Below are 14,018 nucleotides of genomic sequence, written 5' to 3' on the forward strand. Positions count from 1 at the left end.
TTTGAGCTATAGACTTTGGTTATTTCCTGCAAGTTTGAACTTTCTGAAAGTGCACCAAACCTGCAGAATATAATAGAAGTCTAATCGCAAAGTGCAGCTAACCTGCAGGAAAAACCGCAGTGTATCAGTGTGAAAGCAGCCTTGAGCACTTTTAGCAAGGTCAGGCCGACCCAATTCGACCCTCCATGCACATCTAAGGTGTGGCAGATGTAATCCAACTTCTGTCCTACCTCCAATCCGATATGCAAAAAAAAAAAAAAAGGAGTATAGTGGGCTGTATCTGTGTGCTCTGCTCACTGTGGCCCGCAACCAGTTACCAAGTTGCTTAAGCGGCCCCCGCTCTTGAAAAGGTTGGGCACCCCTGTATTAGTCCAACAGTTTAGGAAATACAAAATGACAGTTAAAAATACACTAAAGTTGATTATGACAATTAAACACCATTACCCAATTATTTTTTGGACAAAACCTTAAAATTGTGTGCCCCCATGAAACAGCAACAAACATCAGTACCTTATCATTTCCATTGGAAATGCTTTAAAAGCCCCTACAAGTCATCAGTTAAGAGTTAACTGTGAATAAGGGGCCTAGAATTATTGCTTTCACTCAGCTGTGTGTGCAGCGATTTATATAGGCCTCTTATGACGTCACAGTCACAGCATGTTCCGGGTGGGGACGTCATAAGAGGCCTATATTAATCGATGCGCTCCGCGCACCCGGTATTACAGCGGGAGGGAGAGTCGAGTCAACATCAAAGAAGAGAAAAAGGCGACGAGAAAGAAGGCGACAGAGGAAGCCCGGGATGGCCGATGCTGCTAGTAAAAGAGTTACAAAGAAGATAGCGGCGGCGCAGCCCGGCAGAAGGCACCGGAAAACGGGAGAAGAAATGGGGAGCGCGGAGAGCAGAAGAAGAGAGCGGAGAAGATGGAAAAAGACCCCCGAAGACGACTAATAAATGATTTTAAAAAGCAGTGTAGTGTATTTTTTGACACTTTTCCTCCAGGTGAATGGGTAGGGGTACGATGTACCCCATACTCATTAACCTAGGGTGGGGGCCCCCTTGTTAAAGGAGGCTCCCAGATTCCGATAAGCCCCCGCCCGCAGACCCCAACAACCAAACAGCCAGGGTTTTCGGGAAGAGGCCCTGTCCTCATAAAACATGGGGGCAGAGTGCTTTGGGGTGGCCCCCCTGCCCCAGAGCACCTACCTCTCCATGTTGAGGGCATGCGGGCTGGCACGGTTAAGGAGGGGGGGCACTCGCTCGTCCCCACCCCCTTTCCTGACCGGCCGGGCTGCTGCTCGGATATGGGTCTGGTATGGATTTTGGGGGGACCCCCACGCTGTTTTTTCAGCATAGGGGGTTGCCCTTTAAATCAGCACCAGGCCCATGGGCCTGGTATGCTCTTGGAGGGGGAACCCATGCTGTTTTTTTTGTCAACATTTAGCGTTGAGTTCCCCCTCAAGATTCATGTCGAACACAGTGCCTGGTATTGGCAGAGATCCAGGTCGGATCCCTATTCATTGAAAGTCGGATATATGTCAAACTTCAAGTCGCAGGGCAAAGTCGGATCCAAAGTAGGAAGAGTGTCGTGTCGCACCAGTGTGAACCCGGCCTCAGTGTGCACTCAGCAGAGGCACCCTCCCCCAGCTGAGCGACGACTCACTCAGCCAGCCAGGTGAATCTTCTGATCCCAACCACACTCCAGCACACACTCCCTCCAAAGACGAACACTGCTATGTTGGGGAGTTCCCATTCAGACACCCCATGCCACCTACCAGAGAACCAGTTAAAAAAGACCTATGAAAACTGTAGAAGCTGTGCTGTAAATCAAAAGTCTGGTAGTGACTTGGAGTCTGATCTTCAAACCAAATAAGTTTTGAACCCCCAAAACTGTAATCTGGAGATTGGAAAACTGCAGTGGACCGGATAACCTGAATGGTGTACTGTAAGAAAAACACAAGCCTCAAAATATTTTTTTGTAATTAAAAAAATGTTTGTAACAAAATTTTTATACAACATTTCTTGCATTTATGTGTCCATGCACCTGAAAAGTCCCACATTCCCCTGATTTTCCTCTAGTTAATTTATAAAAAGGGATGTTGGTGCCTCCGATTTTGTGTAAACTGGTCTTGTCCATGCAATTTTCATAGTAAAAAACGTAGGAAGTAAACAATTATTCCTTTTTGTAATTATTAGTAATATAGTCAAAATGCTTACGAAGTGTGAAGAGAGTCAGTTCTGAAAAAGTTAGGAGATGGGTGTTAAAATGTATTAAAGAGGAACTGCAGTCTGCTCCCATAATTTGAAAAAAACATCTTTGCCATACTGAAGCTTCCCTCCAACCACTTTGCATATTTTATATATACTGTGATTCTTTACTTGCCAAATATGCTGCAGAAATCTCCCTCCACTAAGTCTGGCTGCATCCATTTTAACTGTGGGCAGTTGAAGCTGCTGCCTGTTCACTTCTTTGTAAATCCAGGGAGGCACATATCCAGCTCTGCAGCTCATTGGCCCTCTTATGACTCAACCCCCCTCCCTTTCTGGCAAACTCTCACAAGAGTGAGAGAGCACTGTGCATGTTGTCATACGCCTAGGCTAACAACCAGAAAAGAAACAGGAAGTGGGGTGTATAAAAGTATTTACTAGCATAAAAAATAAAAAAAATGTTCGTCATCTGCTTCGATTGCCAGAGGATCTCTTGAACCCGGGATGCCAGTAGGTCGACCTCTGACCATGCCCAACATTGGCAAATTTCCTGGAACACCCACGGGTGTAGGGACCATCCCCCGGGCATATTTTCTGGCGGCTGAGATAATCGGCCTTTCAGTTCTCTACTCCCAGGATATGGACTGCCAATATAATTGCCACATTTTCCTCTGCCCAGGCTAGTATGTGGTTCATCTCCTTCAGAGTTTAACGACTTCTGGTACCGCCTTGGTGATTTATATAGGTCACTGCAGTGGCATTGTCGGACGGAACCCCCCCGATAGGGCAGTCCTGAAGCGCCACCATCCAGTACCATAGGGCCAGACGTACTCCCCACAATTCCAGGACATTAATGGGCAGGATCTGTTCTGTCCCTGACCATTTCCCCTGAGCTGTGAAGCCCTTCTAGGGTTGCTCCCTAGCCTGAGAGACTGGCATTTGTAGTCGGTACTCTCCAAGTTACTGGGAGAAAGGAAAGGATTGTTCCCTTTTGTAGGTTCTGATCCTGCAACCACCAGTTTAGGCTTAAGCGTGCCTGAGGAGATAAGCATATTGGATAATCCAGGGCTTTTCCTCTTCTGTTCCAAGCCAACAAGATGCCTTGTTGTAAAGGCCTGTGATGGAACTGGGCATAGGACACTGCCTCGAATGAGGGTGCCATCCTCCCTAGCAGACTCAGAGAGCTGAATTAAAGGTTGTCGGGTGCCCCTCATCTGATGCATCTGAACCTTCAAGGCACAGATCCTTACAGCTGGCAATACTCTTGCTTGAACCGTGAATAGGATCAGACCTAAATACTTTAGACTTTGAGCTGGTTTCAAGGCTGACTTTTCGGTATTTATTATCCATCCTAAGCTTTTCAAATATTGCACTGTGTATATTATGCTCTGTTTTAGAGCCTGTAAAAAGTGATCTTTGAGCAGGTCATCCAGATACCCGAGCACCAGGATCCATTGGGCCCTAAAAGACAGTACTGGTGCTAGGACCTTTGTGAACACCCGGGGAGCTGCAGCAAGCCCGAAGGGTAGAACCAAACTGAAAACAACGTTCCTCTACTGCAAAACGTAGGAATCTCCGATAAGGCTGTAAGATAGGTATGTGTAAATACATGTCTTTTATATCAATGGAGGCTAGAAATTCTCCCCTCTTTAGTGCGGTTACTACTAAGCGGACAGACTCCATCTGAAAGGACTTCATCAATAGATACTTATTCAGGAATCTTGGATCCAAAATGGGCCTTGTATCCCCATTTAGTTTGAGACCTGTAAACAGGTTTGAGTAAAACCCTGTGCCCCTTTCGAATACAGGAACCTCTACAATCACTCCTTGTTGCATTAGGTGATATAGTGCCTGAAGCAATAAAGTTTCTTTTTGAAAAACGCTGGATCTTAAAAACCTCTGAGGGGGAACCCCCTGCAACTCCAGCTTGTAACCGCGAGATATAATTGAGGTGACCCACTCGTCCTGAATTGTTGTTCTCCAAATGCCCACAGAGTGCAGCAGCCTTCCCCCCATCAGATGGAGTGGGGGCATCCCCTCAAAAGGAGGGCTTTGTGCTGGGTTTAGAATATTGGACCCAGGGCTTTTTCTGGCCCTGGCCTTGCCCCTGGCCCTAGCGCCCTGTTGGCGGCGGAACCACTTTGACGCTGAGACATTTGAGGAATCAGTCCCAGGAGGTTTTAAACTAGGGACGTCTGGTGCTTTTCTTTACAGGAAGTAGGACTCTTCCCTCTGGAAATCTTTTGGATATATTTGTCCAAATGAACATCAAATAAACATTCCTCATGAAAAGGGAAACCTGCCAATAACTTTTTACAAAGAAGCTCAGCCGACCTGTTAAGCCATAAAAATCTGCACATATTTACAGCCTACCTGGTAGCCCCCCCCCCCCCTCCCCTCAAATATATATTAAAAAAAAAAAAAAAAAACACAATAAATATACTAAAATCATTCTTAGACACACAGATAACAGATGAGCTGTGTGACTTAGCCCTTTTTAAAATAGTTTAACATTTTTGAACAAAAACATTTTTATAATTTTTTTTAAAAAAAATTATTTTATTTTACAATTTTTACAAATAATTTTTACACAATTTTTTATTTTTTTTACAAGGGATTAAAACAATACAGGGTTAAAAAATATATATTTAACAGGATAAGGAAGCCGGCAGTTGCGTCTGTCTCTCCCTGCAACAGCTAAAAGTTGGTGGGAGGGTTTTTCAGCTGTTGCCGAGAACCACACAGGGCATCCTGTAATTGCCCTCCTTCCCTCTGGTGTTTGGGCCCCCCAGTGTGCCCGGGCCCCCTACAAGAGGACTGGTGGTCCCCCCCTATCAGCTGCTCTGTTTACAGACAAGAGAGCCAAACTAGAAACCTGCTGTATTTAATCCTTTAAAAGGTGTCAACAGCAAAACACAGCGCTCAAGGAATATCGGTCTTACTTTCAGGCAGATCATCCTCCTGGTTAGACCTGATCCTTTACTGACTGGCAAATATCAATCGCTGCAACAGCTGGCTGAATAGCTGAACTGGCCAAATAAAAATAAGCCTAATAGTAACTCCAAATTCTTGTCAACAGGGTCTTTTAAGCCTTGTGCATTTTCTACCCGTCAAGTTAAGTTCTTGTTTAAAGAAGAGAATGCTGTATCTACGGCTGGCATGCTCCATTTTTTAACAAACTTTTAATCCATGGGATATAAAAGGGAAAACCTTTTGAGGAGGAACAAAAATTCTGTCAGGATATTCCCAATCAGCATACCCCATCTGTTCCAACAGGGGGTGTAGGGGGAAAGCCTGTGCGGCCTGAAGAGGCCTCAGGGATCCCAAAGAGGACCAGGGGGACTCCGTCACCTCTGCAAGTGGCAACTTAAAAGGCAGAACAAACCATTTCGGTCAGAGTCGAGATCAAAGGCCTCTGCGACGGTGAGGCAGACATCAACTGGATATCTTTTTATATAGAAAAAGATATGCATATGCCCCTGTTAATGGCTGTTTGAGCCGAGGCGCGTCGAGTTTTTGCATTGTAGCGCTCCGTGATGCTTTTGTTCATGTGGTCACTTTCATTTTTAATCTTTGTCATTTATTGTGACTTTTTAAATAAAACCGGTCAGGGTTTGTTTTGACCTGCACCATTGGAGCACTCTTTTTTCCATTTTCGAGTTCATTTGAACCACCTGTTTCCTGTGTCCCTGCAATTCAAACCCGGGTGGTTTGGTTCCTGTCATTTGTACCGTTCCTGGTTCCATCCAACATTCGGGAAATCCTGGTTGCAGCGACCAAATTCCTGAGAGACCAACAAGCGCTTTAGACTCACTGCTGTAAAACAGCTGGAGTCCACCATACATGGTAAGAGTACCCCATCTTACATGTTAGATGCTTTAAGATCCCTGCAGACAACTAATTATTTGACAGTCCATACCAGCGCCTGGAGAGTCTTTACACCTGTTTTCACAGACTATTTCCACAATAGTGGATTCTCACTTTGTATCACCTCTATATCTAGTTTTCACATATGGACTTCATCATATTTATTTATTATTTTTAATACTGTTTGTGTGATATTTTCTTTTTTTTGTTTACAAAAGTTTATTGAGTAGCATATTGTAGTACAAGCATAGGTAAAAATATAAAGTACAACATTTTTCGGAGGTATACAAATATTAAAGCAACATGTGAACAATCTTGCATTGAATATTCCTGAGTACATTCAAAATGATCATGATAACATTATTTTAGAAATTGAGGGTATATCACAATATTGGAAGCAACCACAGAGAATTACCAGTACGACCACTTGTCTTCAAAGATGTGAAGGCTATCGTTAATTGTGTGAAATATTCTCTCTGAAAGCTTCAATAGCTCCATTCTATCAAGAACCTGTGACCATACTAATTCCTCAGACCTCCAGTTAAGAGCTATCATCCATTGCACTGAGCTACAAAGTGAGTGGAGGAGTCTGGTGCATGGGGGTGGGATGTTTGGGGCATTACCATATAGGAGGCAGATTTGTGGCGTGAGGGCAATCTTGTGTTTGGAAGAGGTTTCAATTCTGCGAGCTGCTTCCAGCCATATATGTGAGAGACGTGGGCAGCTCCAGAATGTGTGGAGTAAAGTACCGTCTGTTTGGCAGCCCCTGAAGCAATTAGGGGATACTGATGGGTAGAAGGTATGGATTTTTGATGGTGTGAGATACCACCTTGTAAATAGCTTTGTGGGTGTCTCTCTAAAGGATACCGATTGTGTGATATTTTCATCACTGTGTTGAGTTATATCTCATAGCGCCGCAATTTCTATACATTTTTCTTTGGCTTTGTTTGTTTGTTTGTGTGCCGGAAGCTTCATATTCATTTTGGTTTAGCGCAGTTTTTTCCCCCACATATTTGGACAATCTTTTTGTCCAGATAGGTTCATCAGGAACTACTGACGACATAGGTGTGCCCTTCCCTGTAGTGCTAGTCCCACTCTCTTTTTTGAAGATTTACTATCCACAAAAAGAGTACTTGGGTGTAGTATAAAACACGTCAGAAGAGTTTGCCTGTAAAGTAGCGCATGTCTCCCGTGCTTAAAAAAAATTCCTGCACAAAATGACATTTCTAAAAGAAAAAAAAAAAAGTAATGTAAAACTACTCACGGCTATAATGAATTGTCGGGTCCCGGCGATACAGATAACAGGTAATTTAAAAAAACATGGGTCCCCCCCCCCCCCAAGACCATTACCAGGCCCTTTGGGTCTGGTATGAATATTAAGGGAAACACCAAACCAAAAAAAATATATATTTTTTAAAATGTGTAGGGGTCCCCTCAAATTCCATTACCAGGCCCTTCAGGTCTGGTATGGATATTAAGGGGAACCCTGCGCCAAAATAAAAAGAAATGGTGTGGAACCCCCTAAAAGCCCATACCAGACCCTTATTCAAGCACACAACCTGGCAGACTGCAGGAAAAGAGGGGGGCGAGAGATGGCCCCCCTCCTGAACTGTACCAGGCCACATGCCTTCAACATGTAGAGGATGTCCCTATGTTGATGGGGACAAGGGTCTCATCCCCCACAACCCTTGCCCAGTGGTGGTGGGAGTCTTCAGGCGGGGGACTTATCAGAATCTGGAAGCCCCCTTTACCAAAGGGGACTGCCGGATCCCGCCCCCCATGTGAATTGGTAACGGGGTACATTGTACCCTTACCATTTTACCCAAAAAAGTGACAAGGTAATAAAAACACACAGCTTGGGACAAGTCCTTTAATAAAAAAAATAATTTCCAGTGCTGTAATCCTTCTACGACCCGCCGTCATGAACAATAGTCTCCTCCATAGGAGGCGCCCGGCCGAATGACACGCGATCCGTCTGACAGCTCTTAAATAACCGAAGGCGGGGCCGCCCGTGACATGGACGGGTGACCCCACCCGCCTCTGGCACGTTTGTTCAGGAGGGGGGGCCGCTCTCACTTCCCTCCCCTCTTTTGCTGTGGCCTGCCAGGTTGCATGCTCAGATAAGGGTCTGGTATGGATATTGAGGGGGACCCCTACGCCATTTTTTTTTTAAATTTGGCTCAGGGTTCCCTTTAATATCTACACCAGACCCGAAGGGCCTGATAATGGAATTTGGGGGGGAAAGAGCAATTCAAATGAATTAAAATGTTGGACAGTCAAAGATGATTTATACTGGGAATAAGCTGAACACCCCCCGGTTTGGTTTGCAGTCTATGGGACATGAACATGAAAAATCAAAAGTGCTAATTTTTAATGGTTAATATGCAAGTTATCGCCATAAAAAGTATTTGGGGACCTGGGTCCTGCCCCAGGGGACATGCATCAATGCAAAAAAAAAAAAAAAGTTTTAAAAACTGCAGTTTTTTTTCCGGGAGCAGTGATTTTAATAATGCTTAAAGTGAAACAATAAAAGTGAAACATTCCTTTAAATTTCGTATCTGAGGGGTGTCTATAGTATGCCTGTATAGTAGCGCATGTTTCCCCGTGCTTAGAAAAGTCCCTGCACAAAATGACATTTCTAAAGGGAAAAGTCATTTAAAACTAGTGATGGCTATAATGAATTGTCGGGTCCCGACAATACAGATAAGTCATTGAAAAAAAAACGACATTGGTCCCCGCCCCAGTCCATTACCATGCCCTTTGGGTCTGGTATGAATATTGAGGGGAATCCCGAAACCCCCAAATAAATGCGTGGGGGTCCCCCCCGAATTCCATTATCAGGCCCTTCGGGTTTGGTATAGATATTAAGGGGAAACCTGAGCCTATTTTTTTTTTTTTAAATGGCGTAGGGGTCCCCCTCAATATCCATACCCTTATCAGTTATTTAAGAGATGTCAGACGGATCGTGTGTCATTCGGCCGAGCACCTCCTATGGAGGAGACTATTGTTCGTGGCGGCGGGTCGTAGAAGGATTACAGCGCTGGAATTTTATTTATTTTTTTATTAAAGGACTTGTCCCAAGCTGTGTGTGTTTTTATTACCTTGTCACTTTTTTGGGTAAAATGGTAGGGGTACAATGTACCCCGTTACCAATTCACATGGGGGGGGATCTGGGAGTCCCCTTTGGTAAAGGGGGCTTCCAGATTCTGATAAGCCCCCCGCCTGAAGACTCCCACAACCACCGGGCAAGGGTTGTGGGGGATGAGACCCTTGTCCCCATCAACAAAGGGACATCCTCTACATTTTGAAGGCATGTGGCCTGGTACAGTTCAGGAGGGGGGCGATCTCTCGCCCCCCTCTTTTCCTGCAGCCTGCCAGGTTGCGTGCTTGGATAAGGGTCTTACCTGCAGACCTCCTTCCCCTGCCTCGGCTCAGGGGAAGGAGAGCTCCAATCCAGCCTCCTCCTCTGGTGGAGTAAACACAAAGACTGTATTGTGGTTGTTTGGCTGGTACACGGAAGATTGCCCCCTACGGGTACGGTTAAGTGTCCCCTCCACTGGCCCTGCACCCTCCCCCCTTAGCTTAGTCTAAGTGGATGGAGTCTCTTCTCTGAGATGTGCTGCGTGCCCTCCTGCGGGTGCCTGCTGAGTGACTCCGCTCTGGCAGGTGAGGTGTGTGAATGTCTAGCACTGAGCCCCGGCTCCCCCTCTGCCCACCTTTAAAAACTTTCCCTGGGTGTCCCCAGCAGCTGCAGAACTTCTTGAAGGGGGGACAGTGGGGATGCTGCGTGTTGTAGTGCGGGGCAGTGACTGGCTGCTGTGGGATTCCCAAACCCTGAATTAGGGCCGAAACAACTAATCGATTAATCGACAACTAATCTATTATGAAATTAATCAATTACAATTTTTATAATCAATTAATTGGCCAGTAACATAATGGGGTTAAAAAAACAAAAATTTGCCCTGTATAGTACAAAAAAGCAAATCGCTACTGTAAATATTACTTTCACTGTCCCACAGTAAAAAATGACCCCCTTACAGTAGCGATTATTTGCTCTTTTTGTACTTATTTTTGTTTTCTTAACCCCATTATGTTACTAAACATCTCGGGCCTGGGATCACACCTCTGTGTTTTTTGCAGAAACACACTACAGTTAATTTTCATGTTTTCCTATGAGACACGTTCACATCCATGATTTTTTTTCAGCTGCTGTGTATTTGGAAAGGGGCGGGGACTTTAACGTAAAACTGTGCTATTTTTTTTTTTTTTGTTCAATATACTTCAATGGAGAAGCTCCAGAAAAGCATGTAATGTGTCTTTGCGGCAATTTGTGTTTTGTAATTTGCCCAACAACAAATTGGCCCCAAAAAATGTAAAAAAAAAAAAAATAATTTTTTTAAAGGCCATTATCCGATTAATCGAAACAATAAAATCGGCCAACTAATCGATTATGAAAATAATCGTTAGTTGCAGCCCTACCCTGAATACCCCCTCTGACCCATCCCTTCCTGCATTTCCAAGCCATTTCTTCATAGCAGAAAATGGAGGAAAAGCGGTGCTTGTCAAGTCTCCTGGCAGCCAGGATTGACTGTCCACCAAGTCTCCCTCAACAAAAAGCACCTGCTACATACAGGGAGTGTTTTTTTTTTTTTTTAAGCAGGCAGATAAAAAAAAAAAAAAAGTTATTCTGATTGCTTGAATTTTTTTATGAAAACCATACGCAGTAATTGTGATGCATCGCAAAATCTAATCGTTGACAGGATAATTGTAATCGAATCATGAGACCAGTGAAGATGCGCACCTGTAGTTTTGAGTCCTGCATATACAGTATTTTAACTTTTTTTTTTACTCATTTTCATTGGTTTAACACGAGACATTGTATATTTTTTGGAGACATGGAAGTGGGAAGCGAGAGTATGGGAGAAGAATGTAAAAAAAACATGAAAACAGTTGAAAGGGAAAATAGCAGAAAAAATAAAAGTAGGTGTTAAAGAGAAGAGAGGTAGAATGAAGACTGATATATGTAGAAAGGTTGTGATGGAAAAAAATAAAACTGGTGAGTGAAAATCCCATTAAAGCTCACCACACACACACACACACACACACACACATTACAATCCATGTGTATAATTACCTTTTGATCTACCAACAACTATGTAGTGGCAGGGACTGCCTGATTGGATACAAATTAACGTAAAAGAGTAGCTGACAGAAGCCCCCTATTTCACATAATTATAGTCTTAGTAAATGGAAAATTGATAAGGTGATTGTACAAAGATCATATGGTCTGACTGTAACATGACCCTTAAAGTAGTTTTTAGGTTTCACTTATTAAAGAAGGTAATGAAGCATACTTTTTTTATATTTTTTTTCAAATGCTGTATACTTACTGTCACACTGTGGAATTGCGGGTACCCACTCACTATCAATGTTGCATGAGATTGAACTGGACCCCCTCAGAACGAAGCCTTTATTACACTCAAACAATATAGCAGAATTCAATGTATATGGCCCAGTGAACCCCGACAGTCTTCTTGAATTTTTAACATCTGGATTAGGGCAATTTACAGCTAAAGATTAGGAGAAAATAGAATATAAAGATTAATAACTGGACGTGGCATACCAATGGTGACATTCTGTTGCACTACATTTACAATATTTTCCAACTATCACAAAACATTTTTTTTTTATAAGTATCACTAATCATTATGTATGCAAAACCTGGAAAGGCCACATAAATAATGCTCCAATGCTGCAATTCCACCTGCAATCTCAAATTGCATATTCAGGTGCCATTCATTTTCAATGCAGCATCGTTTTGCCACGATTATTGTGTGATAAATCGTGAATATGGTTACAGTCATCTTAACTTTTTTCTTGCTGAAACTAATACACCTCTAAAATTCTAGATCCTGTGTACATTGATACAAGCACAAAAAGGCCATATTTCTAACCTTTGCATGTAGGAGAATTGGAACTCCACTCCCCGGTTCCTGTACAGGATATAGAAGCATTGCCAGCGACTTCTAAAGGTTTCTGGCATGAAAATGTTACAGAATTCAAATATTCGTACTCATCTTTTTGTGGATTAAATTCTCCATTAGCTGGTGATTGTGGTGGAGCACATATTACAGCTAGAAGAAAAATAAAATGACAGAATATACACATTTAGAGCAAAAAGGTTCTTCATAAATTTTAAACTGAAAGATACAACAGATTTGTGCAAGAATGGCTCGTCGAAACTTAAAACAGTAGAGTTAATGTCTATAAAATTAAAGAGTATGGATACAGTTGTGTTATTGTACTCAACCCTGTGGCCCAATGTATAGTTTTAAAGTAGTAGTAAAGGTTGTTTTGTTTATGTTTTACCTACAGATAAGCCTATAATAAAAGGCTCACCTGTAGGTACTGTAAATATCTGCATATGCACCGTTTAGGAGATTTTTACTTGTGTAGCCATCAGCGACGTCACAGGTACATGCTTTCTGATGGATCGACATAGCCGCGCCGTTCCTTCAGAGCCCTGTGCTGTAAACAGTGAAGTTATCGTGGCTCAGCCAGTGAAAGGACCAAAGCCTACAAACCAGGAAGGAAGACTGGGTGAAGATGGAAGTCTGTGATACATACTAGCACATTATAACATTGCTTTGCAGGGGAAAAAAGTTGTATTTTTTTTTAGTTAACTACCAATTTAAGATTTGGAGCTGTACCTAGGCCTGTGGTTTTAGGTGATTAAAAAAAAAAAAAAAAAAAAATAGATTTACAAACAAATATGTTATATATTATATTTTTTTATAAATCTTCCATACAAAATATAAAACCATACATATATATTTTCCATTTGCATTCATCTGCTCTCCTCTAGAGCCTCCATACACTTTAACTTCATCCCTTTATCTCACTCAATACCTTTGCCTTTCCCTTTCTCCCTTCATTCAATGGTGTGGTTAACCTCCCCTTATTCCTCATTTATCCTGATGCTGTCCCATTATCAAAGTCTAAAGGGGTTTCCATTTCTTTTCATGCCTCGTTTACGCCAGATGTCTTAGATTCATATATAGATACAGCTGGAAGATTTTTTTTTTTTTAAAACTGTCTTATAAGAAAGCGATTTATACTGTGATTAATGTGTATTCTCCTAACCAGGACCAATTGCAATTTTTCACCACCATGCTCCCGCCTGAGGAAGTTTAGCGTGACCAACATGATCCTCGGAGGCGACTTCAACGATGCTTTAATACCGCGCCTTGACACATCGACTGGTAAGTCCTCGCTTTCTTTAGCTACCACGACCAGGCTGCGTACTCTCTTTGCTGATATTTCCCTGGTGGACGTGTGGAGAGTACTCCATCCTTCTACCAGGGACTATACATATTTTTCCCCTGCACATTCATCCTATAGCAGACTGGATTATATATTGATTTCCCAGTCGCTGCTGGACTTTTCTCCTAACACTTCGATCAGCCTAATATTGTGGTCAGACCATGCACCCATCCATATGTGCCTGGGGAAACTTCCCTCCTATAAATACAGAGCCTCGTGGAGGCTTAATGATAACCTATTGTCTGATCCGTCTTGTTCTGCTGACATCACCCAGACCATCACAGACTTCATCACTGATCATATACACGATGAGACCAATCCACTCACGAAATGGGAAGCCCTTAAATGTGTCCTACGAGGCACGTTCATTAAACATGGTTGCATCCAAAATGGTGGATCTGGTCAATGCCCGACGGAGACCTCCTACAGATTTTTGCCGAGCGATCACTGGTGGCTAGAGACAAGGGGCGGTTTTCACACTACTCTCAGGCCAACAAGTGCGGTAAACGATTGGCAAACACACTCAATCCGCGCCAGACTAGGAAACGTATTCCTTTTATTTCTTCCCCCAGTAAGGGTAAATTGATGGTCAACTCCGCCATCGCAGAGGAATTCCGTCAAT

At 43.1% G+C, this 14,018-nt stretch overlaps 1 protein-coding gene across 3 annotated transcripts in view; it reads right to left on the reverse strand.

The window, feature by feature from the left end:
* The window catches only part of LOC120928428 (C4b-binding protein alpha chain-like), a 262,555-nt gene that overhangs the window by 94,972 nt on the left and 153,565 nt on the right, over positions 1-14,018 (reverse strand). For all 3 annotated transcript variants that reach the window (XM_040339532.1, XM_040339534.1, XM_040339533.1), the window contains exons 6-7: positions 12,028-12,207; positions 11,464-11,643 (exon numbers count right to left, since the gene is read on the reverse strand). In XM_040339532.1, the coding sequence (XP_040195466.1) occupies positions 11,464-11,643; positions 12,028-12,207 (360 nt within the window). The remainder of the gene's footprint in view (positions 1-11,463; positions 11,644-12,027; positions 12,208-14,018) is intronic.

This window comes from Rana temporaria, chromosome 2 (assembly GCF_905171775.1).
Source record: "Rana temporaria chromosome 2, aRanTem1.1, whole genome shotgun sequence".
Lineage (NCBI taxonomy): Eukaryota > Metazoa > Chordata > Amphibia > Anura > Ranidae > Rana > Rana temporaria.